Source organism: Anas acuta, chromosome Z (assembly GCF_963932015.1).
Source record: "Anas acuta chromosome Z, bAnaAcu1.1, whole genome shotgun sequence".
Taxonomy (NCBI): domain Eukaryota; kingdom Metazoa; phylum Chordata; class Aves; order Anseriformes; family Anatidae; genus Anas; species Anas acuta.
The window spans coordinates 62,005,414-62,030,504 of record NC_089017.1 but is presented as its reverse complement, the minus strand read 5'-3'; the positions used below and the strand labels follow the sequence as shown (position 1 = coordinate 62,030,504).

Sequence of the window (25,091 nt, the reverse complement as noted above, 5' to 3'; positions counted from 1 at the left end):
TACTTGTAAGAACCCATTTGCGATATGTTGGTTTTGTGGTTTAGGTGGGAACTCCTGATCATGTAACAATGATTGTTTGGCACCTTCCTCAAGGGACTAATGCTAGTAAGAAATACAAGACAGTGAAAAGAACATTTTCAGCTGGTACCACGTTTCTGCACTGTTCTTTGTGACACTGCTGACTGTTGAAGTGGCATTTATTTTAGATGTACCAAGTTTTTTACATACAGAAACAATTCTGTTTTAGCAGAGAATTAGGTGCATATGCACACGTTTCATAAAAGATTGTTATATCCTCTGTCCCACTGAACCATCCCAAATGAGAAACAGACTGGCACAAAATTATAGACTCCATGCTTTCTTTTATATTTCCATAGACATTTGCCTGCCACAATGCAATGTGAATTTTGTCTCACTTATCAGACCATGACTATTAAATAACGAGGAGATCGCAGTCTGTTCATAAAGAACACCGATTTATTTCTAAGCATCAAGAGAACCTCAATTGAAATGACCACACTTTTTTCATTTGCCTGCCCTAACCAGTGACTTACATTACTTCAGTTTGCTTAGAGAAAAATACGAAAGACAAGCGTTTCAATGTCTTTTATTGTATATGAGAAGCTGATCTTACTTTCTGATCTGAAGTAGTACCAGAAGACACCAGTCTTGATGGATATGTGAAGCTCGGAGTAATGAGATCTGGTAGGATCACACTTGTTATATCTTGGTTAGAGTTGTCACATACCCAACCTGCCCCTTTCAGAAGATGTTGTGAAACCGTTGTATTGAAATCCAGCAGATTTTTCTGCCAGAAACCATTCAAGAGAAGACCCTGACTTCATTTGTTGTGACTGATAAATTTTAAGTTATATATCTTCCTTTTATCCTGAACCTTCTCTTTTCAGTTTTACTTCCTTCCATTCAAACACCAAAATCCTTCAGGAACTGCAAACGCCAGACATCCAGGCTGGATCCATTTGCTAATTGCATATCTTTTTTTCTTCTTTCCTCTACCCCTTTTCCTTTCTGAAGAAACCACTTGTTTGCTTTCTCTTTGTTTCTGAGCTGGTAGAATGCATTTAAAAATGCTTTTACTTCCCTGTCACTGCATTATGCTGTTTGGAGGGAGAATCAGCTGGAATCATGGCAAAGAGGACTGCTGTTCTGGTAGTTTTATTTCGTATTCACCATACGATTCCCAGAATTGCATTGTTCCTTCCCAGAGGGGGAAGATTGGTCTCTCATGCAAATTACTGGTCCTTTTCTAGGCTTTTGTAGCCTTCCTGAAATTGTTGGAAAGGATCCTTCTTTCTGCAGAGCGAGGAGGAGGAATTGCACCAGACAGTCTGGCCCCAGTCATTTTATCCCTTTCCTGTGTCTTACAGTTTGCTTTTGGAACAGGCATCAGGCAATACCTATCCTGAGTTCCCAGGGCTTCTGCTGCTTTTGTGAATTTGGTGTGCCAAATTCAGCAGCTTTATTTGACTTAAATTGAGATTTGCATCACAGTTAGAATATACAGAATCTGGCCCACAGCCTTGTCCATATGCAAAAGTACCCTTGCTAATTTAAGCTGAATTGTTGAACAAGCATTTCTCTACTTTTTTAAGGGGTGCATCGGGTTGGTACCAGTTTAACGAAACTAGTGTGTATACGTCGTTTCAGCTAATGTTTTGTGAGTAGACATGTCCACAGATTCAGTTTTCAGAGAACCCTGTTAGTGTTAATGGAAGAGCAACTGTGATCCTCAGGAATGCCTCCAAGCATTGGAAAATCTAGCAGCAACACACAGAATGTGCAGTAATAGTTACATATTTATTTTAAAAGGAGGAAAGTGACAAAGCAAACTAGAAGGGATAAGACAAGAAACAGTCTGGATAGATTGGTACTATGATTGAAAGTAGCAGGCATTAAACTACCTGTTTCATGCAAGCAAGTTAAGCAGGATAGAGATTTTAATTTAACCCCCATCTCCACAGACATCAGCACACGCATGCAGGGGATTATTACCGCCATCTGTTTTATTCACAGTCACTTCCATCAGTCGTGTGTTTTTTTTTTTTTGTTGTGTTTTTTTTTTTTTTTTTTTTTTTTACTACTGTTAAAGGACTGCTTTGAAGCTGTTGTGTTAATTGTTAACTTTGGCTGAATCTGTGTGTAGATGCCTATAGCAATGTCAGCATACTAACATCATAACCATTAGATTAATGAATGGAAGTTATTATTAGCTCTTATTGTGCTAACACACAGTACATTAATAGCTGTTCAGGTTCAATCAAATACACTACTGACTTTGTATGATGTTATTTACCAGATCTTAGATGAACTGCTGAGCAAGGTGAATGTAATCTTTAATTTTTATCTGTGACTTACAAATAAGGTAACAAAATCATGTTTATAGAATATTTTATTATTATTCTCTACAGCAGGAGAACAGATATACCTGTGGACTTGAATTCATCACTAAAATGGAATATGCATATATGAAGGATGCTGTAGCAAATGGAAGGAAAATTAACTATTGCAAATGCTATCTTTCATATAGCTTAAACCTGCACTGTGAATTACTGGAATGAATACCAAAAGGGGAAAAAAAAAAAAAAAAGAGTTTGTTTATTCCTTTCTTTTTTTTTTTCTTTTTCTTTCACAGAACCTGAAGAAAGTGTTTGTAGAATTTAGCCATCAGGAGCTGTTTGAGTTCTATAACAAGGTCTGTAGATTTTACAATACTGTAGTTCCTTTGTAAACACCTTATGCTGCTCAGCAGGAAGTATTGCCTATATGAATTAAATCTAATGAAATTGGAAGGAAAATTGATCCAATTTTAATTAAAGCTGTTGGATTTGTTTGATCACATAAAGCATTTTCAAGAAGAGTCTGTGCTTTCAAATTTGGAATAGGCAGGTCTTGGAGTCATTGTAATCATACCTGGTGGCTAGGTCTAGAGGAGCAGCTGATGATTAACAATGAGAAGCTCTCTGGAAAGAGCATCTTTGTGTTATGTCGAAATGCCAGGCTCATAATCCAGTCAAAATGAACTCTATTATTTTTTTACCTTGTTATTATGCATTGGAAATTCACAGCAAAACATCTGTGCATGTAAAAAGGCAGTATTTAGACAACTGTTTCTTTAAAATTTGAATATTTAAACTGCAGCAATGAATTCTAATAGCTTCACGTAAAAACAAATATTCATGAGTACAAGATTTTTTTATTGCTATATGAATAGATTTAGTATGCATAGTTGAAGACATTGGAATGTTGTTTTTTTTTTTCTGTTTGCATGTTTCTAAACAATATCTTATGTGAGTGGAGTTTTTTTTTTTCTTTTTGTTCCTTTAAATAGCTGGAAACTATACAAGCACAGCTGGATTCCCTTACGTGATGTTTTTGAAGACTTATTTCTCCATCACACTCCTGCCACCTCATTATTTTGAATCGAAGATAGATTGCCAAGCTGTGTTTGCTGGAGGATTCAGTAGTTTGCTTCCTGTAAAATTATATGGCTTATCTCCTTTTAGAGCTACAGTAGTAACATTAACCAAGAGAATTCATTGTTAAGAGTCTTAAGATTCTAATGGATTTTTTCTAGTTTTCTGAGGAGTTGTAAAGAGTAGCTTTACTTGAGGAAAAAAAAGAGAATGCTATCCTGCCTCAGAGTTTGTTTTTCTTTTTTCTTTTTTTGTCCTTTTAGCTACGACACTTGATTTGATATGAATTTGCATACTAGTGAGAGACCAGGAGTTGAATCTATTTTTTATGCATAAAAGCAATATAAAACTTAGTAGTAACAGTAGTAAGAAAATACACAGCAAATGAAGTCTCTATCCCTTTGAATTGTTATTGACACAATTAATAATGCTTATTGCAAATTTGTCAAAATAAATTCAAAATTTATAAACTGATTGTCTTGAGTTTTTTTCTGTTTTATTTTTATTTCATTGTCTTTCTTATTTTTAATTATTTACAAGAAAAAAATATGTTTTTAATCAACAGTGTCACTGATTGCAGTGTTTACTTTTGGCACTAATAAATACAGCTTCTTAGCACTGCATGCATACCGATGAATCATAAGTAGTATGGTGTATAACTGGGGGGAGAGAGCTTGGAGTATATAACAAAGAACACTGAAGTAGTCTGACAGCCAGATTTCTGAAAGCTATTTGTTGATCCTTCCTAATGTTGTCCACCACTGTTTTTACAGCTAACAGGAAGAAATAAAGTACAGTGACTTAAAGGCCAAGTTAGTATATTTTCACACATTAGTTCCAGATGAATGGAAGTTCATGAACAGTATGAGAAGGTAAAAGTCATCTTAGTTCTTGTTTGTTGCCAGTCATTGCCAGCCAGTTCATTGCTGCACCTTAATAATGGGCACAGTATGTGACTTCTACTTGGGGCTAACAAAAGGTGAAAGGATGTGAAAATCTTCAGTATTAGCATGTCTCTGTTTCTCCTTAAGGGATTCACTGAACAAGGCTTTTTTTCTTTCAGATGCCTTAAACAGGGATGCTTAATGCCCAAGCAGCCAGTTTTCTTTTGAGAGTTGTTTGCTTGTGACACTAGATATAAGTATAGCCAAAAGGTATGTTTCGAACTGCGGTTTTTAGGTCCTCTTGTGCCACAGTTCTTGTTTTGTTGCTTTTGGAGGCTTGTTTTGAGCTTTATGTGTCTCTTTATTAGGGATTATGCTGTCAGCTCAATACAGGAGGAGTTTGGACCACTTACCTGAGCTGAGAGATATTAGAAAAGATTAAGAAGTTAAGGAGATCAACAGCCTACATGTGAGTAAAGAGCACCAAAGAAAAAAAAAAAAAAGAAAAGAAAATTAAAAACAAAAAACAGATTTATCATAGTTCTTAACCAAAGTACCATATGATACCATACCATTCCTGTAATGTAACACTGTTACCATTTTGGAAAGAAGAAATCACTGACCATTGCACCGTAGACTCTTACACCATATGCCTTATAAAGTTTGCTGCCAACAAAATCAAGCCTCCAATCAAGCCAGTGGCAACATGCTTTATCTTCTAAGGTTATAACACTACTGCTTGCAGATGTCTCTTCCTCTGTCTCTCTATTCAGCAGCAACTTGCTGCCTCGTTCATTTCTTGCAGTGTTGGTCAGTTTATATCTACAAGTGAGCACAACCCCACTGTCACCTCTGCTATACCGGCATTAGCAATGCTTCACAGGTAGCATAGGTAGGAAAATCCCCTTTGCATCTAAGTCCTGGCTTGTCTCATGGTACTGTGGGGCAATCTGTTGTGTGCTAGGAGGCTGCCCTTGGGTACTTTCATCATGTGCTCTGAGACCCAGGGCTTAAGTTCTGGAAGTCATGCCTGAAGTGGAAGAAGGACTTCGCTGTGTAGATGTAGGACATGCTGAGGCAGTTGTTCAAGTGTGAGAGAGGTATTGTCTGTGTAAATACAGGCAGCCACTGATGAATCCTAGGGGAAGGGACAGAAGCAGGACCAGTTGGTAGAGTGAGAAGCATTGGACAATCTGGGAGGCACATCTGAGAATAAAATAACAAGAAGTCGTAGCCAGAATAAGAAGAAACAGGGTGTTGAGCATGGGAAAAAGGAGGGAGTGGACAGAATAATGGATATGCCCAAGGATGAAATTTGGGAGTGAGGAACCTACAAGAAAGAGGAGGAACACCAGAAAAGACAGCAAAAGTATATATAGAAAGAAAACGTAGGCAAAGGCGAGAAACCATGAGCAGGTTAGAGAGCAAAACCTTGCATAGCAGGAGAATGGGAAATAAATTGGGGGAAAAAGTAAACTGGAGTTAACTATGAAATCTATGGCCAATTGTGTAACTGTACCTAGTATTTTGAACTAATCCATAAATGTCAGGCTGTTCAAATTTGACCAAAATCAATTAAAGCATGGGATAACAAAAAGAGAAATTCTAATCTAGAGTTAATAGAAAATATTTTAAAAGTAAAATAATGTATAAGGGAAAAATAGAAAAAAGCAAAGCCCAAGATTATAAAATCTGCAAAATATATTTAGAGTTCATCTTTGTTGGCAGATGGATAAAGAGATTTATGGTTCCTTAAGCAGTGCTTTTTTTGCTAAATGTACTGAATTTCTTACTGTTAGAAGCCATAATAAAAGCCACAGTACACCTAATAGTAAGAAGCACACTTGTTATCTTTTGTCAAGGAGCACTCAAAAATAAATGCCTAGATTAGAAAAACTTTTCTATATGTAATATGAAGCTTTGGAGTTGTACACTATTAGGTAATGATGGTACAACTAGTATCATCTTAGAGAAGAGCATTGTCAGTCATTTAAGTGCTCCTGAATTAAGGACAGAAAACTGACTAATACAAGTGGACTACAGAAAGGAAAGCTTTTATTCAGGTTGCTGCTCTCTGGTCTTGATTGGACCTGGAAACAAAAAGGAAGATTAGTCCTTCCCTGAGAGCAGCTGCCCCTGCTTAATTTGGATAAAGTCCCAGCAGTGTTAGAATAAGAGAAAAAACACCAGTACCGACTGGGGGATGCCTAGGCAGAATGGGAGATCTGTCCTGCAGCAGGGACTGGATCGAAAGCCATACCTCAGAGGAGATGGGAAATAAAACATGTTCCTAGGAAGAAGAATGGATTTAGCCAATTCAGAACTGAATATTCTAGGTTGGAGTGGGATCACACAAAAGAATGTGCATGATGAAGGTTTTCAAGCTGTTGTTTATTATACTTTGCTTACTGTTAAAACACTGAGGGGGTAATTTTGAATTGTTACTCCAGGAAAGATTAGAATAGTTTTTTTTCTGCTGAAGATGCTAGAAAAGGTCTGTACTACCTATTGGGTATGTTACTTAAATTATTGAGGTAATGTTGAGTAGAGATAGTTGCAGAGACTTTCTGAGATCTAGAACAAGAATGAATAAAGATTACTAAATCTACTTTCATGTATCTATTTTAAAAACATTTGACTCGTCTTTGTTCAGATATTAAAGACAGCATTTTCCCTGACTGTACTTTTCTCAAAGATGTAATATCAAAATTTGCCTCAGGTGGACCATTGGAAAAACAAGAAATCTTTTGTCTTCAGTTTGGGTATAAACAATCATTATTATCAGTATAACAATATGATTATGACATGAAGAGTGGGAGTTCTAGGCCTAAAATGAAAAACAATGTGAGAACTGCATTGAAAATACTGACCTACTGAGAAAGAACAACGATTTGTACATTTCTTAGCAGAAACAATACTAATAATGTAGAATGGTTGTTATCCAAGTTGGATTATCTTTGCCCAATTCAGTTTTTTGCATATATATATATAGATATATATATATGTATATATAATATATGATCATAGAATCATAGAATATCCTGAGTTGGAAGGGACCCTTAAGGATCATCAAGTCCAACTCTTGACACCGCACAGGTCTACCCAAAAGTTCAGACCATGTGACTAAGTGCACAGTCCAGTCTCTTCTTAAATTCAGACAGGCTCGGTGCAGTGACCACTTCCCTGGGGAGCCTGTTCCAGTGTGCAACCACTCTCTCTGTGAAGAACCCCCTCCTGATGTCAAGCCTAAATTTCCCCTGCCTCAGCTTAACCCCGTTCCCGCAGGTCCTGTCACTGGTGTTAACGGAGAAAAGGTCTCCTGCCTCTCGACACCCCCTTACGAGGAAGTTGTAGACTAGGATGAGGTCTCCCCTCAGCCTCCTCTTCTCCAGGCTGAACAGGCCCAGTGCCCTCAGCCGTTCCTCGTATGTCTTCCCCTCCAGGCCTTTCACCATCTTCATAGCCCTCCTCTGGACACTTTCCAACAATTTCATGTCCTTTTTATACTGTGGTGCCCAGAACTGCACACAGTACTCGAGGTGAGGCCGCACCAGCGCAGAGTAGAGCGGGACAATCACCTCCCTTGACCTACTAGCTATGCCGTGCTTGATGCACCCCAGGACACGGTTGGCCCTCCTGGCTGCCAGGGCACACTGCTGGCTCATATTCAACTTGCTGTCTACCACGACCCCCAGATCCCTCTCTTCTAGGCTGCTCTCTAGCGTCTCATCGCCCAGTCTGTACGTGCAGCCAGGGTTTCCCCGTCCCAGGTGCAGGACCCGGCACTTGCTCTTATTGAACTTCATGCGGTTGGCGATCGCCCAGCTCTCCAACCTATCCAGATCCCTCTGCAAGGCCTTTCCACCCTCATTCTAGTCCACAACTCCTCCAAGTTTGGTGTCATCAGCAAACTTGCTCAAAATACCTTCTATTCCTACATCCAGATCGTTTATAAAAATATTGAAAAGTACCGGCCCTAAAATGGAGCCTTGAGGGACCCCACTGGTGACCGCCCGCCAGTCTGACGCAGCCCCATTTACCATAACCCTTTGGGTCCTGCCCGTTAGCCAATTGCTCACCCATCGTATGATGTTTTTATTTACCTGTATGGTGGACATTTTGTCCAGTAGGATCCTATGGGAAACCGTGTCAAAAGCCTTGCTGAAGTCCAAAAAAATCACATCAGCTGGTTTCCCTTGGTCCACCATACAGGTGATCTTATCATAAAAGGAAATCAGGTTAGTTAGGCAGGACCTACCCTTCACAAACCCATGCTGGCTGGGACCAATGACTGCTTTGTCCCCCAGGTGTGCCTCAATACGTTCGAGAACCATCTTCTCCATGATTTTACCAGGCACTGACGTGAGACTGACAGGCCTGTAATTGCTAGGGTCTTCTTTCTGACCCTTCTTGAAAATCGGCACAACATTTGCCAGCTTCCAGTCTACCGAGACCTCTCCAGATTCCCAGGATTGTTGAAAAATAATTGAGAGAGGTTCCGCGATGACGTCCGCCAGCTCTTTCAGCACCCGGGGATGAATCCCATCCGGACCCATGGACTTGTAGGGATCCAGGTGGAGTAGCAGATCCCGCACACGTTCAGGGTCAGTTGGGAGTTTGACATCCCCACCGTCCCGGTCCTCCAGCTCAGGGCACCCTGGGTCCCGAAGCCCATCATCGGCATTGAAGACAGAGGCAAAGAAGGCGTTAAGCGTCTCTGCTTTGCCTATGTCATCGTCTGTGAGAAGACCTTCCCTATCAAGGAGCGGCCCTATGTATTCTTTAGTTCTCCTTTTTCCATTCACATATCTAAAAAAACCCTTTTTATTTTCTCTCACAGACACAGCCAGCTTCAACTCTAGGTGTGCTTTAGCCACACGAATTTTCTCCCTACAAACACGAACAGCATCCCTGTATTCTTTCCATGACACCCGGCTCTCCTTCCAGTAGCGAAACACTCTCTGTTTCCGCCTAATCTCCATCAGAATGTTCCTGGTCAGCCACGCCGGCCTCCTGCCCCGCCTGCCTGACTTGCGATATTTAGGAATTGCCTGATCTTGTGCTTCTAGGAGGCATCGCTTAAAGAATGACCAGCACTGGTGGACATCGAGGCCTTCAAGAGCAGTTTCCCAGGGGACCTTGCTGACTAGTTCCCTGAGCAGCCTGAAGTCCGCTTTCCCCATATCTAGGGATGAGGTTTTATGATTATTTTTTTAATTATTTTTTTTTCTCAACAAAATATGAATCATCTGTAAGTTTCTGGATTAAGATTGTTTAAATAAATTATTTAGGAAGACAGAAAAATGGAAGTTAACTATCTCATGTTTTGTCTAAACTCCAAAACTGCTTCGGTTCACTAGAGCAGGCTTTAAAATTCTGCTTTAACTCCTGGGTTTATTGACACATCAACTTTGAGTTCAGGCTTGCAGCTTCATTTCCCTCGCCTTACAGTATGTGATTTTAAAGACTCTGAAGTCATGTTCTTTCAAAGCATAAGGAATTTACTGAAACGTTAAATCTTAAGTTGGTCAAGGGAAAAATGTTTATTGTGATAAAAAGCTCCTCTTTACACTTTCACTGTTTCCACCAGTATTGGTAACATTTTATTGCTTGGGTGTATGGAGATATCATAGCTTCAAAGATTATGAATTCACTCATGTTTCAGTAAAGAAATGACAGATCTTAATAATGCCCAGTGAATAAATCACATAATTTTGTAACCATTGTTCCCTTATTCAACTAATGAACAACATTCTAAGCCATTGTGAGAAAGTTTGTTTTCTATGGATCAATCAAATTGCCCTTCTGAGTAATAATGATTTCATCTAGGTAGATGAACTAAGGTGCTTCTGTCTGATATGCTGTTGATGATGTCTCATAAAGATAAACTATTAAGATGCCTTTATCTGCAACTCTTGCGTAAAGTGATTTCTAATTTCCATAATAATGAATCAATTTTCTTGGATTTTCCCTTGGCCTTTGTAATTGTGTTGATCAGACAAAATTATATGCTGTAATTTTAACTGAATTAAAGTGTTTAGATGATCTCTTCGTTCCTTCATTATTTTGTTTCTCAGGCGATGGGAGACAATACTGGGCTGTTACAAGTCAGATGCTGTCCAGCTGTGTTGGTGCTATGCATCCGGGAAGCATTTGTTCCTCTCACTGACAGGATTAGTTCCTTCTCTACTGAGACTAAAATATCTTCCATGGTTTTCCAAGGTTTCCTCTATTCACTGAAAAGGGCTATATGGAGCTCTACATGTGTTGGAAGCATAACTGTCTTGAGTGGCTGCTAAATCAAATGAACACCTTTTTAGAGCAAATTCCTCTTCCAGTGGGACATTTTTTCTTGTACCTTCTTGTCATCACTGTTAACTGGACTGTCCCAATATGGTAATATACATCATATTTTCAAGGAAATTTGGAAGAATGTAATACATGTCTTTGAGACAGACTTTGATGCACAATCCCAGGCAACAGGCCTCTTCTGGAGAAAACTAGTTAGAGGAATGGACATGCTGGAGCCCAAGGCCGTCCTTTTTGAAATTCAGCCTCTGGTCATTCAGGACAAGTGAAAGGAGGGGAAAGCATCATGCATCCATCGGTCAGTGCTAACAAGATTCCTTGCATCTGTGCTGTATCGGAAGGTTCATCCCGTGAGGGCTAATAGGAAGAGATTGGTTTACAGTTGAGCTGACTTTGTTTCTTCTCATTCCAACCCAGAGGTTCAGTACTGGCCAACATAAATACATTGCATTTCATGGGCAGAGCTGTGAGTATTAGTCATTGGCACTGTGAGAATGCTGCATTTTTTCCATCATCACCCTGTTTTTCTGCCTTCAGACTTGTAAACAGTGTGGCTTTGGGAAAAAAAAAAAAAAAAAAAAAAAAAAGAAAAAGCAGTTTGATTAACAAAACCAGTTGCTTCTACTTCTGAAGTGTTTGAGGTTGTCAATATCCTTGCAGGCAGCAGAGAATAAATCTGAGCAATGCCCAGGTGAGTGAGGAAGGACCATGTCACCTCCTCCACCCCTGCTCACTGTTGAGCATTGAAATGCAACTGGGCAGTGAGTCTTAGTTTCAGCCTCAGACTGCTGGTTAGGTGAGCTTTGCCTCTCCTCAACACCAGTGAATCAGGAAAGGGTTAGAGAAGATGGCTGTGCTGGGCCAGTCTGAAAATGTAGCCCAGGCAGACAGTTGTTAATTTAGCTCTTTGCTCCAGAAGGGATTAAAAATTCTTCTTCATGGCAAGCAGTGCTTTTATCCTGATCTCTGTGTGAGGAATAAGTCCAAGGAGTAGGGCTTTGCATCCCAGGTGAATCCTTGATGTCTCAGTCAGGAGATACATCTTGTGATGGTGGATCTCTGTCATCTTCTCTTATGATTTATAACAAATTTCTGCTATTTACAACTCATACACAGCCTGGAGATAGGCAGCACGGCCACAGAGAACAAAAAAGGACCTTTCTCCTTCCCTGCTTCATCTCTGCTCCCTGGAGAATCCTGTCTCCTATCTTGGGCCAGTATAGCTCCATGTGGTATAAAGCTTCAAAGGAGGTTGTCCTAGCACCCCAAGTTTGAAACTCACTTTGAGAGAGAGACAGAAAATACCTGTATGAGAAGGGAATAAAAATAAGTTCAGCCTCTCAAGACATGGGGATTATTAAGCATTTGGCCTATTTCTCAGTAGAACCTGTTAGATGTCCAGTTTACCTTTACAGCTAAACTCTCTATGTGAATAAAATTGTACCCATTTCCCCACATAATTCTTGTGGATGGCAACAAGCTAAAAAATGTTTAGAGCCTGAATTTGGACAACAGGAGAGAAATTCATCAGATCAATGCAGAAAAAAGACCGTAAACACGAGCTGATCCCTTTGGAGCTGTGTTCATTCACTGTTCCTTATAGGATGGCAATCATCCAAGTTTCTTAAAAAATCATATCCTACAGCATAATCTAAAAAAATAAGTAATAAAGAATCAAAAAGGAAAAATAAGCAGAGTAGTGTTTTTTGTTTGTTTGTTTGTTAGGCAAGAGAGTTCAGTATATCACTGAGGGGAATTGAAGTGAAATGGAGTTTCTTGGTTCTGATTTAGGCAGCATATATTGCATGTACTTCTTCACTGCAACACCCAGTAAGCAACTTGGCTTCCTTTGCATTTCCTTCTAGAACTGAACTGCAGGCTCCCATACCCTTTCAGCTATCATCCCTACATCTGCTTATCAAACATCTGCTTGGTAGCCTACTGATGGATTTCTTTGTGTCTGCAGTCAGTAACAGAAGTACCCTGAAGCCCTTCTGCATGTCAGACCATACAAGGTCCCAAGTGACCATGTGCACAGCTATGCAGTGATTCTCTTACTTGCTGCCACGAACAGCCCCAAACTGGGAATGCAGAGCACCTCAGATAATTTTAATGTCTCTCTGGCTGAATGGTTGATGTTTTTTAAATAAATAAATAAAATAAATCAGGGTTGACAGATTTAGTTTTAGATTGCTGAATATCTTTTTCATCACTGAAATTTGCAAGTTTTAAGATCAGCCTTCCACCTGGGACCAGACAGATTTAAATGAATATTTAGGTGAAATGGTCAATATGAAAGAGAAGCCAAAGGTGGAGTTCGCTCTGGTGCCTGGAGCAAAGTTCACGGTTTAACTGCTATGTTAGATGAATAAAATCTACCCTTGAAGTCCTTCCAGGAGGGCCTGAATATGAATGTGTAAGGGTATCTGAGCAAAAAGGTCATATCCCTATGGTATAATGATTTCAGCATGTTGCAAGAAAGGAAATTTCCTATTAATCAACCTTATTCCACTGTGCAAGGTCAGAAAGCATGAACTTGGAACCTCATTCTACATTTCATAGCTCTTCCTAAATCAAACCCGGGCTGAAGATATGACTGTGCTTCTTATTTGTCAGAGTAGCCCTTCATCATAACCATCTTCAGTCAAGTGAGTTCAGGAGTTTCAAATCAGATAGTGCCTTCAACTGCAGTGTTAGCCTACTTCTGCGTTAGCTAAAAAATAATAGTTCCTTCCTTGAAAATCCAGCACATCAGAGCTCTGTCAGTGTCCAGATAAACTAGTGATGTCTCTTCCGTAAAGAGATACAAGAGACCTTCATATCACTTGTACAGCAATCTTCTCTACCTCTTGAATGTCAATACATACATTCAACAAATACTCTGTACTCTGTACTAGCATTGGTAAAAAGCATTGGATAATATCCTTTGGTTTGATGAAGTCTTTCTGACGGCTTGGTGACCAGGCACAGATGTAAGATTTTTGTTCATCATTCTTTGTATCATCCTTTTTCCCTTGAAATGACCCTGTTTGAAAGCCGATCTTTTCCCCAGTTTTGGAACAAAGTTCTGTGGTAAATCAACTGTAACCTTCTGATAGTTATGAGCATGAGAAAGGACAGAAAAATATGACTCTGACAACCTGCAACACTTCAAGGAACATGTTGAGTGGAAAAAAATAAGTTTGAAATTGATTTCCAAAGATGAGATTAACCAACTTGAAATTGAATATATTGCAATATGCAGGAAGAAAACGTGCTTTTCTTTAATTTCAAAATACAGATTATCACTCTGTAATGTAGGGAAATATATTGGAGAATCTGCTTGGGGAAGTCCACTGGGCCAGCCTTTGGAGAGCTCCAAAGGCTCCTCCAGTCCCAGTGACTGACAGGACAGTGGCTCTCCCGAAGATGCAAGTTGTTATGAATAATCTGAAAAATGCACCTGCTTTCCTCTAACCTCTAGTCTTCAGGCCATCAGATTTTTATGAACATGGTCTCTGAGGATTTTTCTAAAACCCCTGTAAGAAGGATGCATCAGGCTAAATTATGAACTAGAGTTCTGGTGCTCCCTTAGGTTTCTAGAAAACCTTCCTCCAAATTTGCGGGCTTCTCCTTTGTTCTGTTTGTTGACAGATTCTACCTTTTATTGCTTTTGCCCTGGCTCACTCTGCATCTTGACCTAACTATTTTTGCACACAAACTGCCCTGCACTGTTGAGTTGTAATTAACATTTTATTGTGTTCTTTTCCCATTTGTAAGATGTACCCTCTCCATTTTTTAAGAGGATCAGAAGATCATTTTTCTGGCAAAGATTCTGAAAGGGGAGAACTGGAGTTCTCTTGGTGTGTACTTCTGAAAGACTCAGTAAGGATCTTAAAGCCAGTAAAACACCATTCTCAAACAGTTTATAGTGTTTAAAATTGCCCTGTTCATCATGATGACATCCAGGATCAGAACTGTTGGTATGGGGAAGTGACTAAATAAACCAGCCAAATAATAGAGAAGACCAGACACCAGTAAGATACAGAAAAGCCTGTTCAATAATAAAAATAATATCTTACTACTACTATTATTACTTAATTATATATAATTAATAATAATAATAATAGTCAGATTTCTAGCATGAAAAAACATTGATGAAATGTCCTTGGACATATTAAGTTAATTTCTAATCAACCTTCATTAGAAAATCATTCCTCTTAAGAAATGGATGTTTCCCTTGTTTCTTTAAATGGTCACTTACACTTTTTCTTTATAGACGTTGCACTGTATTACCTAGCAGAAATAAACAAATAAATAAATAACTTTCCATTAACCGCAAATACAGTCTGTTTATTTGGGTATTAATACGCAGTAGTTTTCAGTTACTTCACTGAAAAGCAAACACATGTGAGGTTATCCTAAAGAGTGTGCAACAGCCCTATAGATGAACTTGCCTATAAGGACTGATACAAGCATCATGTCCAAAGGAACAGGAATATAATAGTTGGAAGGGACGTTCAAAGATCATTGAATCCAGCTGCCTGACCACTTCAGGTCTACCCAAAAGTTAAAGCATGTTATTGAGGGCATTATCCAAATGTCCCTTGAATACAGACAGGCTTGGGGCACCAACCACCCCTCTAGGAAGTCTGACCACCCTCACGGTGCAAAAATGTTTCCTCATGCCCTGTCTGAACATCCCCTGGTGCAGCTGTGTGCTGTTCTCTCTTGTCCTTTCATTGCTCACCAGGGAGCAGAGACCAGCACCTCCCTCTTCAGGAAGCTGCAGAGAGTAGCAAGGTCACCTCTTGGCCTCCTTTTCTCCAGACTAGATGAGCAAAGTGTCCTCAGCCTCTCCTCACAGACCATGCCCTACAGCCTTTTGCCAGCTTTGTTGCCCACCTCTGGATGCTCTGAAGGATCTCAACACCCTTTTTATGTTGTGGAGCCCAGAACTGCACACAGTATTCAAGGTGAGGCTGCACCAAAGCTCAGTACAGCAGGAGGATCACCTCTCTGGACCATCTGGCTGTGCTGTGTTTAACGCACCCCTCGGTGGGGTTTGCCCTCCAGGCTGCCAGGGCACGCTGCAGGCTTGCACTGAGCCTGCTGCCACCAGCACCCCCAGGCCCCTTTCTGCAGGGCTGCTCCCCAGCCACTCTCCTCCCGGTCTGTGCCTGTGCCCGGCACTGCTCCATCCCAGGGCAGCACCCAGCATTTTCCCTTGTTGAACTGCAGGTTGTTAATCACCCAGTGCTCCACTGCTCCAGTCTGTCTGCATCCCTCTGCAAGGCCTCCTGTCCCTCCAGGGAGTCAGCAGCACCTCTGTTTAGTGTCATCAGCAAGCTTGCAAGGGATGCACTCCAGTCCTGCATCCACATCATTGATAAAAACGTTGAACAGAACTGGCCCTAGGATTGAGTTGGAAACATGGTGCTTAAGAAGATGCGTATATTTCAACAAGATTTTTATAAGCAGAAGAAAAAGGCCAGGATGTAACACAGGATAGTAAAAACCACTCAGAGTTTTGTCTGCAACTCCTGTGAGATTTATGATCCGTAGTCCTGGCCTGGGCATTTTTGCAATGCTGAAAAAGCAAACAGAAGGTAATGGAGAACAATTATGAGTCATTCCTTTACCTCAGAGGTGATTAATGTGACACAGTCAAGTTAAATCCTCTGAAGAGACATCAGCAATGCTTTTCACTGATGTGTTTTGTAAGCATGGATTTGATACTATTCCACAAGGGATTTTAATTTCCTGCTAAAAGATATGGTTCATGATCAAAACTGAGATATATGTAAATGCTAGCTGCTGAGCTTGCAAGACTGATACGTTTTTTATCAGCAAAAGATAAGAGTACAGAACATCTTCAGTTTTATGATACAAATAATTCCATATTATCAAAAACATGCAGAACTGAAGAGAAATGCTCTCATGGAATATGCTGTGAAAGATCTGATAGCAGTATAGCAGACTAACAAGTAGCCTCTGCACATATTCCAGAGAGTCTGTCTATTCCAAATATAAAACCTGAAAATATTTTCTTGTTGCTTTGAATGAAACAAAGACTGTCACTCAGAAATGTGAATGACTTAATTTTCTAGAGGGAATTTTCTAGAGCTGAGACAGTTATGAGAGAAATTCTGATCTAATAATTCTAAGGAGAATTATTGAGAAATCAGTACATTCTGGTGCTTCAGACATCGTAGACAGTTACCTTAACTGGACAATGCACTGGGATAATCCTTTTGACTGCACATTCACTACAGTAGGGCCTTCAACTTTTCAGAAAAATGTACGTTTTAATACTGGTGTTTCCATGCTGTACTGTGTTTGGCTTGTAAGACAACGAAGACTGATGCCCTGCTGAAAAGTTTGTTGTAAGTATCTCCAGATGCTTACTCTTTCGTATCCACTGACTGATGGATCTCAGGTTCTTCCCTAGCTGTCCCGCTTGCAGTGTGAGTGCTTCAAGTATTATGCAAAGTGCTCTGCTCCCTGTTGTGCGTTAGGTAATACATAGCATTCAGTGACAGAGGGCTTCACACTGCTCTGGTTCAGGATCAAAATAATCTCTGTAATGTAGGCAACAACAAGAATGAGTTGAAAAATACAAGGCTTCTTTGAAAAGCTGCCAAATAAAACTGTAAAGCCCTGATATGTATACCTGGATTACTGCTTTTACTACTGTGCTGTCAAGCAGTATTGAACCCTGGTCTGGCCCAGTCCATATTTACCTACCTACTGGTGTAGCTGTGCATGGGACAAAGTTGTATTGCCTCAGTAGTTTGCCTTGATGCACATTACTTAAGCCGCCAGTCCAAGAGATCAATCTTTCATGCAGTTCATCTCCAGTTTCTAAAGGGGAGCATATCCTTGCTCCCACAAAGGGATGCTTTGCCATCACTCCCAACTAGCTGCCTACAACCCAGCACTTCAGTCCTTAACTCCTCCATTCAGACCTTTGATTCCAGTTTTGCATGTTCTGGCTTAGCCCAGATCTTTTATTGTCTTCCTCACTTTAGCAAATCATTGGTTAGTGTCATCTCTTGTTAGTATCTCAGCTGAACCCAGAGATTGCTCTCATCATTCCTCCTTCCAAAAACGAGCTGGTTTTGTGGGTACAATGGATGGAAGTGTTTTGTAGGAGCTACCTCAAACCTTGTCTTTACCTAACACCAAAATGTCAAATGTGAGCATATTCACATCTTTTCTCAGGAGAGCTAAGGTTTGGTCTTACTAAATTCATTTTTTTCCAGTTATATTCCCCTAATGTCCCAAACAGGTAGCATTTTATAGTCCTGCTACTCAAAGCTTAAAGTAGATATTTTCCTTGGGGCACTGAATATCACCCAGACAAAGCCTGTTCACTCTTTATGTCGCTCCATTTCACCAATATCCAGGCTGGGAGAACTCTGGGCTATGGGCAGCCACACACACAGATGCATCCTCATATTTTGTCTTTCTCCAGTGAGATGCATCTGTATTGAATTAACCACTGGCGGAAGAATTTAGCACATTTACGGTCAGTTTGTCCCTATGAGAATGTTAGAAAAGCTCAGTGATCTCAGTGTTTACCTGACACTTAATGAACTGCTTTTTGGACACAGCCGTTTTGGTATTTGGAAATGGATGACTCATTCAATTACAAATTTTTCAGAGCACTTCAGTAGTTTATTCCCCATCCGGTCAGGTCTGACTTTATCAGCTTTTTCCCTCTTAGCCTGATCCACTCTTCATAGTTAATCTTCCCTCCCATATTATTATTTTTTGTTGATTTCACTCTGTAAGTACCAGTTTCCATATTCACCTTACCATATAGGTATCTGTAACAGGAAGGGTAACTTCAGCCTCAAAGTTACATGCTTTGAATATGCTGCCCCATGCTGTGTGGTGGATGAGCTGTTTCTGGTGCTTCAGGAGCTGGTTTGGAGGTTAGGCTGCCCTGAAAAGGAGTGAGCTGAGCAAGTGGATGATGTCGCAGCTCCTTCCAGTATCATTCTGTCCAGTAAATGGACTGCAGTACAACCCTGGCTAAAACCCTTTGTTTACCTGGTAGGTAGATCTGTTTTCAGAGTTACCATTTCTCAGATCCATCTGTGACACCTGCTAGTTCTCTGTCCCCACAAAGAGCTGCCGGCACTTCATTTCTCTCACTCAAGACATATAATTTAGTACATCCTGTATGCCAGCCCTGAGTTTATTGTATCTTCACCTTGTCTTGTTCTCACATTACTCATTTACATAGATAGTTCTTATTTTCTAGCAGAATTATTTTTCAGGAAAGCTCAGTGTGACAGATTTCTGGGTATAAAAATTATAGGCTATCCTTCTCTATGTTTTCCCAGTTATCCACTTCTGTACTGTAAATACACGTAAGCATCAACATGCTAATCGGGATGCACTGCTTTATCTGAGGTGTGTGTTAATCTCCACTCTTGGAGTTCTTTCCTTGTCTGGGGAGCAGCACAGGAGGAGGGAAGCACACGTTCTTTTATTCACACAACTATTTCTCCTATCTGTTTTTTTCAGCCATCTAGACATCATAACTGGTGCTTTTTAAGCATTAGTATTTACTCAACATTCATTCTTAGCTTTTAGTTGGATTGCTGAGAAGGTTGCTCTTATTCTGCAAGATTGCAAGTATCAGGCGTTAGACCATAGCTGTTGCCCTACTATATCTCTCTTATACTGGAGTTCTATTAAAGATGAATGCCTTTAGATGTGCTGCCTAGTAAAAATAAAAATACCTCTTAATTCACCTTTTCCCTGAGAGACATCTTCAGGTTATAAAAGTTATAAAATGTAATAAAGTGTTACGTAGTTTCTCATAAAAAAAAAGACACTAAAGGTTGCTTGAACTCAAGATTCAGTCTCAAAGATTTTTGGACTCCTTACAGGAGTCTGAAAAAAAATCAAAACACGAAGGTGAATGTAGCTCAATTTGAGTTGAATTTATAACCATAACCTAGGTACTGAGAGCTCACAAATGTATAGAAACTGGCCTTGTTGATGAAGTTGTATAGGATATGCAAGAAGCATCCATCTGGTGGGACGTTCAAGAGGGATAACTTTTATACATAAAGAGGGTTTGAAAGTACTTTGGAAAAGATCTAAGTTTGTATTATTCAAGGACAGATATTTTCTTCAGGTGATCACTTAAATAGTTTTTTTACTTATTTTCTAATGGTAGGTATTCATAACATTAGTCCCTAGGGTCTGTTGCTGATTTGAAGTTAAGCATAGAGTTGGAGGTTGGAAGACATGGAACATCTATTTGAGAGGACCTCACCATCACCAAGGTGCTATCAAGTTATTTTTCAGATGTTGTGTATATAAAGCGTAGAGAAAAGAATTGTAGTGTTGCAGGAGTCCGGCCATCTCTAAAATGGTGACAGAAAGCTAATAAATTGGACAGAGAACTAAACTATTACAGGATTTTACCTCCTGACTCTTTTAACACTCATTTTAAAGGCATTACGTCAGTTTAAATAGAGTTAGTACTCACTCACATCCCTTGTTGGATCAAGAAAGTCAAATGGTCAGCAGAGGAAAGAAGCAGATGAAAAATTATTTCCTACTTTGAATTCCATCAAGCTTCAACTGTGGGCCTATCTTAACACATTGTAAAAACCTTTAAAGTCGGTATGTGACAGTGGTGTCTAGTAATATAAGCAAAAAAGAACACGAGAAACTGTTCCCTGACAGTAATAAAATCTGCATGCAAGGCAATATTTGTTCTTTGATCCATAAAAGCCAGATATGCAAAGTACAGCTTCAGTGTCTGCCTCATTAGATAAAATAGAGTCTAAATTGAAAGGGAAACAAAGTGTTTGTTTGCTTTCTTGCATTTTATTTTTTTAATGTAGATATTTTTTTCAGAGGAAATTGACCTAGCAGGTTGGCTTCTGGATATTGAGCTGGATAGAAGACTAGAATAGAATAATTAATTTGGAAGGGACCTTCACAGGACATCAAGTTTAACCACCTGACCTTTTGAGCACTAACCAAAAGCTAAAGCATGTTATTGAGATCATTCTCCAAATGTCTCTTGAACACTGATAGGCATGGGGCACAACCCCTCTCTCTAAGAAGCCTGTTCCTGTGTCTGACCACCCTCATGGTACGGATTTTTTTCCTAATGCCCAGTCTGAAATTTCATAAGACTTTTGTTCTATAATCATGCCTCTTCTTGAATAGCATCTAGTGGTATTTAAAAAAATAAAGTAGACTAAACCTGAGAATTTACATAGTTAAAAGATAAATCCTAAAAGGATGACACCTCAATTCAGTTTTGGTTCAGATTTGCTCCATTGGGTTTAGAAGGATCAATTTTTCTAGCATTGATTATGTCATTTGCATCCATTCTTATCCCAATTAGGTGAGCTGGATCGCTGTCACACCAGGACTTCCTGAGGAGAGGAATCCAAAGGAAAGTTCCGTGGCAAATCAAAGTGGAAAATGTGAACTCAGGCATCTTGAAGCAATGATGCGTAGAGAGTTGTGGGCTATCTGAGATGCTGAAGTAGCTGTAAGAGCAGCCTACTACTCTGGCAGGTGTGTTTTGCTTCTCAGCAGTTATTTAGCCTAGACCGAGCAAAATAGAAACACTACTGAGGCAGGTGAAGGTAGCTCTGCATAGTGCTGCAGTGGGCCATGAAGATGTGGTCCATTAATTGCACCTAATAAAACCCTTTTGTGAAATTGTTTCCTGTGCTGTGATGAGGTAGTCTGTTTACTCTTGGCAGACTGGAAGGTATTGTTGTTGAATCTCAAATACTGTTTTATCAGAAAGAGTGGTTTATGATCACCATTTTTGGTGACCATTGGTGACAAATGGTTTGCCATTTAAAACTTAGCAGAAGTCACTTGCATTGCCCTCCTTCCCGCTGCTGTCTTCATCTCTTCATCGTCTGAGGGACATGTAACCCTCCTTCAAGTATTTTTTAAAGCATTTAAAAATCCTTTCCATTTTCTTTTCTTATAAAGCTCACTTAAACAGGATTCAGGGTGGAGCAGTTTTTATTTGCACTTGACTTTATCTTACCCTTCTCAGTTTATGTATGGGACTTGCTTTCCTAACTTTTGGGGTAGGATTGCCTGTACAACAGAGCAAAGCAGTCCTGATTCTGAAAGGGGCCTTTGAGTACTACTGTCTTGTGAGCAATGCTGGAATAATTGTGTTTTGCAGTTCGATCACTTTCTAATTTGTCACCCTTCCCAAAGGAAAGTGGCAGAAGGAAGGGCTCTGACTACCAAACTTCATCTGAGCGCCATTCATCAAGACAATGCTGTGCTAGGAGCTGCCACCAAGCTCACTGTTCAGGTGAGTCCTATATCCATTAATCTCTAGAACTAGCACTGTCATAATTTCTTGTCCAGATCCTACACATACAGCAAAGAAAAACTAAGGTGTATGCTGGCCATCTGCTGATGCACTTGGAGCAAAAAGCTTGCAATTTCAGACTTACACTGGCTGTGCTTGCATATCTATCTGCACACTAGATGTGGCCCACCCTATATAGTGACTTAAAAATTGCATATCTGAAACCTTTAAGTCCAAAGAGAAATATCCAGTAGAAATGATCAAATGGCCCACCAGAAGTTAATTTTCAGCCTCATGGGCTGACAGAACAAGCTCTCCTACAGAGGGAAACAGAAAGGCAGTTACCTGCTTTAATTGCCTGACTTTTTATAAACTATTGTAAGGTAAGACTGTTAATGTTCAGCAGATATGATATTTGGAAGTGAAGACTCCATGCTGTGATATCTACTTAGTCACTGTACATTTAACCAACAATCTTTATAGAGTGCTTGCTTAAGTATTTATGCTTATCTTTAATGGGAGAAACAACAGCTCAGTTTCTTGTTACTCTTATCTGACTGTTAGCTGTGTCTAAAACTACAGGCTGTTATGAGGACATCTAAGTTAGGAATGCAAATGAAAAAGTGCCTGAATTCTTCTTAAATGCAGTTTTTCTTCAGTCTATTAAAAAAATAAATAAATCAAAAACCCCAAACCTACAATTTTTCCTGGAAAGAGGCTGATGTGCATTGTCATTAATATCGCATCCCTCAGCACTGAACAGGAACATGGAGGAGGCTCATCTGTCATCTCCTTCACACATCACAGTGAAAAGATGATGTACAGCTGCCTTGGACATCAAGGGGAAGGGATGCTCTTCGTGCTGTATAACTCATGGGCAGCTGACAAGGTTAAAAACATGGTTTCAAGTCTGCTAAATTAGATTACAGATTTGATAGTCAGTTAGTAGGTTTTAATCCAGAGCTTTAGGGGAAATTTCATGGGTAACTTTGCTATGTGTGTCCTTTGGGTTTGTTACGTGGACTGGTAACTTAAATGACACAGTACTCTGTCACTCGAGGTAATGGGCAGGTTAGGTGGAGAAATGCAATGAAGAGATAAATACATTTTTGTGTCTGTATTTACTTTGTTGCTGTGCTTGCATTCTGTTCTGTAAGTATTCTTTTGACCCAGTCTCAGGTGCATTTTCTTGTATAATATGAAGATCTGAAAGTCGACTTGTACTCAGATTCCTTGCTGAAACCGGATTACCCAGGTTATTTCAGAATTTCCAGAAATTAGACGCACTCCATTTGTTTCTTTTCAGAACAGATGGTGGAGTAGAATTTGAATCACTGAAGTGATAGTGGGAGAGAAGATACAGTGGGAAAAAAAAAAGGAAGTGAAGTGAAACTTTTCACACTTTTCAGCTTTTTGCTGATTCCCAGCTTTTGTTTTTATATGAAGAGTTTAATAGATCCAGCTTTCAGATTTGTCTCCATTACTTGGGTATCTATAAAATCAGACGGATAAAATCTGGAATACTCTGCATTTTTACTAGGTACTTAATGGATACTCATAAAGCATTAGACTTTCACCTCTCTGACTTGAGTTCAAGTCTATTTTAATGGGCTGATTCCTCCTTGGTGTACGTTCTCTGAAGTGACGGTGCTAAAATAAGGATTAATTTTCCCACTCTCTAAAATGAGATGACTGTATGAATTTAGCACAGTGCCTGAAGAAGGCACATCAAAGCCACTATCACTGGCAAAACTGAAGTCCTGGGTGAGAACTCAGTCTATTTTTAGATCATCCCTTTAAATGATTTCTGTGGAGGTGTTTTTGATTTATGCCACTGTATTGTCTGCTGTTGTGGGATCACAGACCTGGCTAACCTAGAAAAACTGCTGGCACAGAGCAGTCATGGGTACAGAGAGCTTTACTCCTGCTCCCAGGAGGAAAGGCAAAATTGAACCCTACATTCCTCTTTGCCGGGCTTAATTTCCTTTTAACAGCGGCTCTTGTACTCTATGTGGGGTGTCCCAAAAGGGTAGAGGAACATGAATTAGTGCACCTTGGGCTGTTCTGAGCTTGCAGTTCTCTCCCTGACACCAACAAAAAGCCAGAAATGTCTTGCTGCAGATTAGATGGATGAAAGATTTCCCCATCCCCCCCAGCCATAAAGCAGTAAATGTTTTTTTGTTGTTGGTGGTGGTAGTGTGTGGTTTTGTTTTTTTTTTTTTCTCCTTTTATTATTTCTGCTGTACTGAATTGCTCCTCTTAATGTACCATGCACGGAGGATGCAGAAGGCTGAGCACAGGGCATGTGTTCCCAGGTGCAGGAGGTTATGAGCTCAGTCATGCTGCTTTTCTATGGGCTCCCATTAAATCTGTCACAGGTGGGCTCTGTAGTTTGGGCTGTGCCAGACTTTTGCTGCTTGCTTACTGTTTTCCTCATTTTGTGTTTTCACATCTTGCTGTGCTTTTTGCTGCTAAGTGCTGAACTCCAATACCCCAATTCCCACTAATATCACCTTGCTCTTCCAAGGGTCTCATGGAAGCCAACCAGGCTACTCATGGCATAAGCATTTGATACAAGGTTATCTGACTTTCATCCTTTGGGAGCTTTTATCTTTATTTACTTGATCTGTCTTTGCTTCCATCTGTGCTTTAAACTGTGCTTCTGGGTCACGTAAGTGGCAGTGGGGTTGTTAATTAGACTTTGGCAAACTGTTGTGTGGGGTAAGCAGTCTAAACACAGTTAAAAAAAAAAAAAAAGAAAGAAAGGAAAAAAGTCAATAAGCTCCCAGGGACAGATTCAGCAAAGTACTTACAGGAAATGCCTAAACAGAGAGATGTGAATAGCCCTGCAGATTTCAGTGAGATTACTGACATACTTAAAAACCACACCTGTGATAAAATACCTGGCTGCACTGGAGTCTGGTCGGGGGATTGTCAGAGCTTTGCTGGGCTTGCTGAAGCCCTAATCCAGGGGCTGGTCTGTAGCTTCAGCACGGTGTGAATGCCCGCAGCTGTGCTGTGCCACAGACCTCTCCACAGCAAGATTTCCTTTCAGAAACTGCAGATCTTGGGGGCTTCAGTGCCAGGTTAGAAAAAGAGGAAAGGTGAGAGCGCAGTGTTGCATGTCCCTGTTGTTCTGATGGATGAGCAACA

The 25,091-nt window shown here is 40.1% G+C and overlaps 1 protein-coding gene across 5 annotated transcripts in view; it reads left to right on the top strand.

The window, feature by feature from the left end:
• Positions 1-25,091, top strand: part of COMMD10 (COMM domain containing 10) — a 151,232-nt gene that overhangs the window by 100,191 nt on the left and 25,950 nt on the right. For 3 of the 5 annotated variants that reach the window (XR_011091421.1, XM_068667780.1, XM_068667778.1), the window contains 2 exons: positions 2,654-2,713; positions 3,350-3,908. Coding sequence is in view for 4 of the 5 variants with exons in the window: in XM_068667780.1 (XP_068523881.1) it covers positions 2,654-2,713; positions 3,350-3,388 (99 nt within the window). In the remaining variant the exon portion in view is untranslated. Of the gene's footprint in view, positions 1-2,653; positions 2,714-3,349; positions 3,909-21,838; positions 21,939-25,091 lie in introns of those variants that run through there. The other 2 variants (XM_068667777.1, XM_068667779.1) reach the window with 1 other exon arrangement.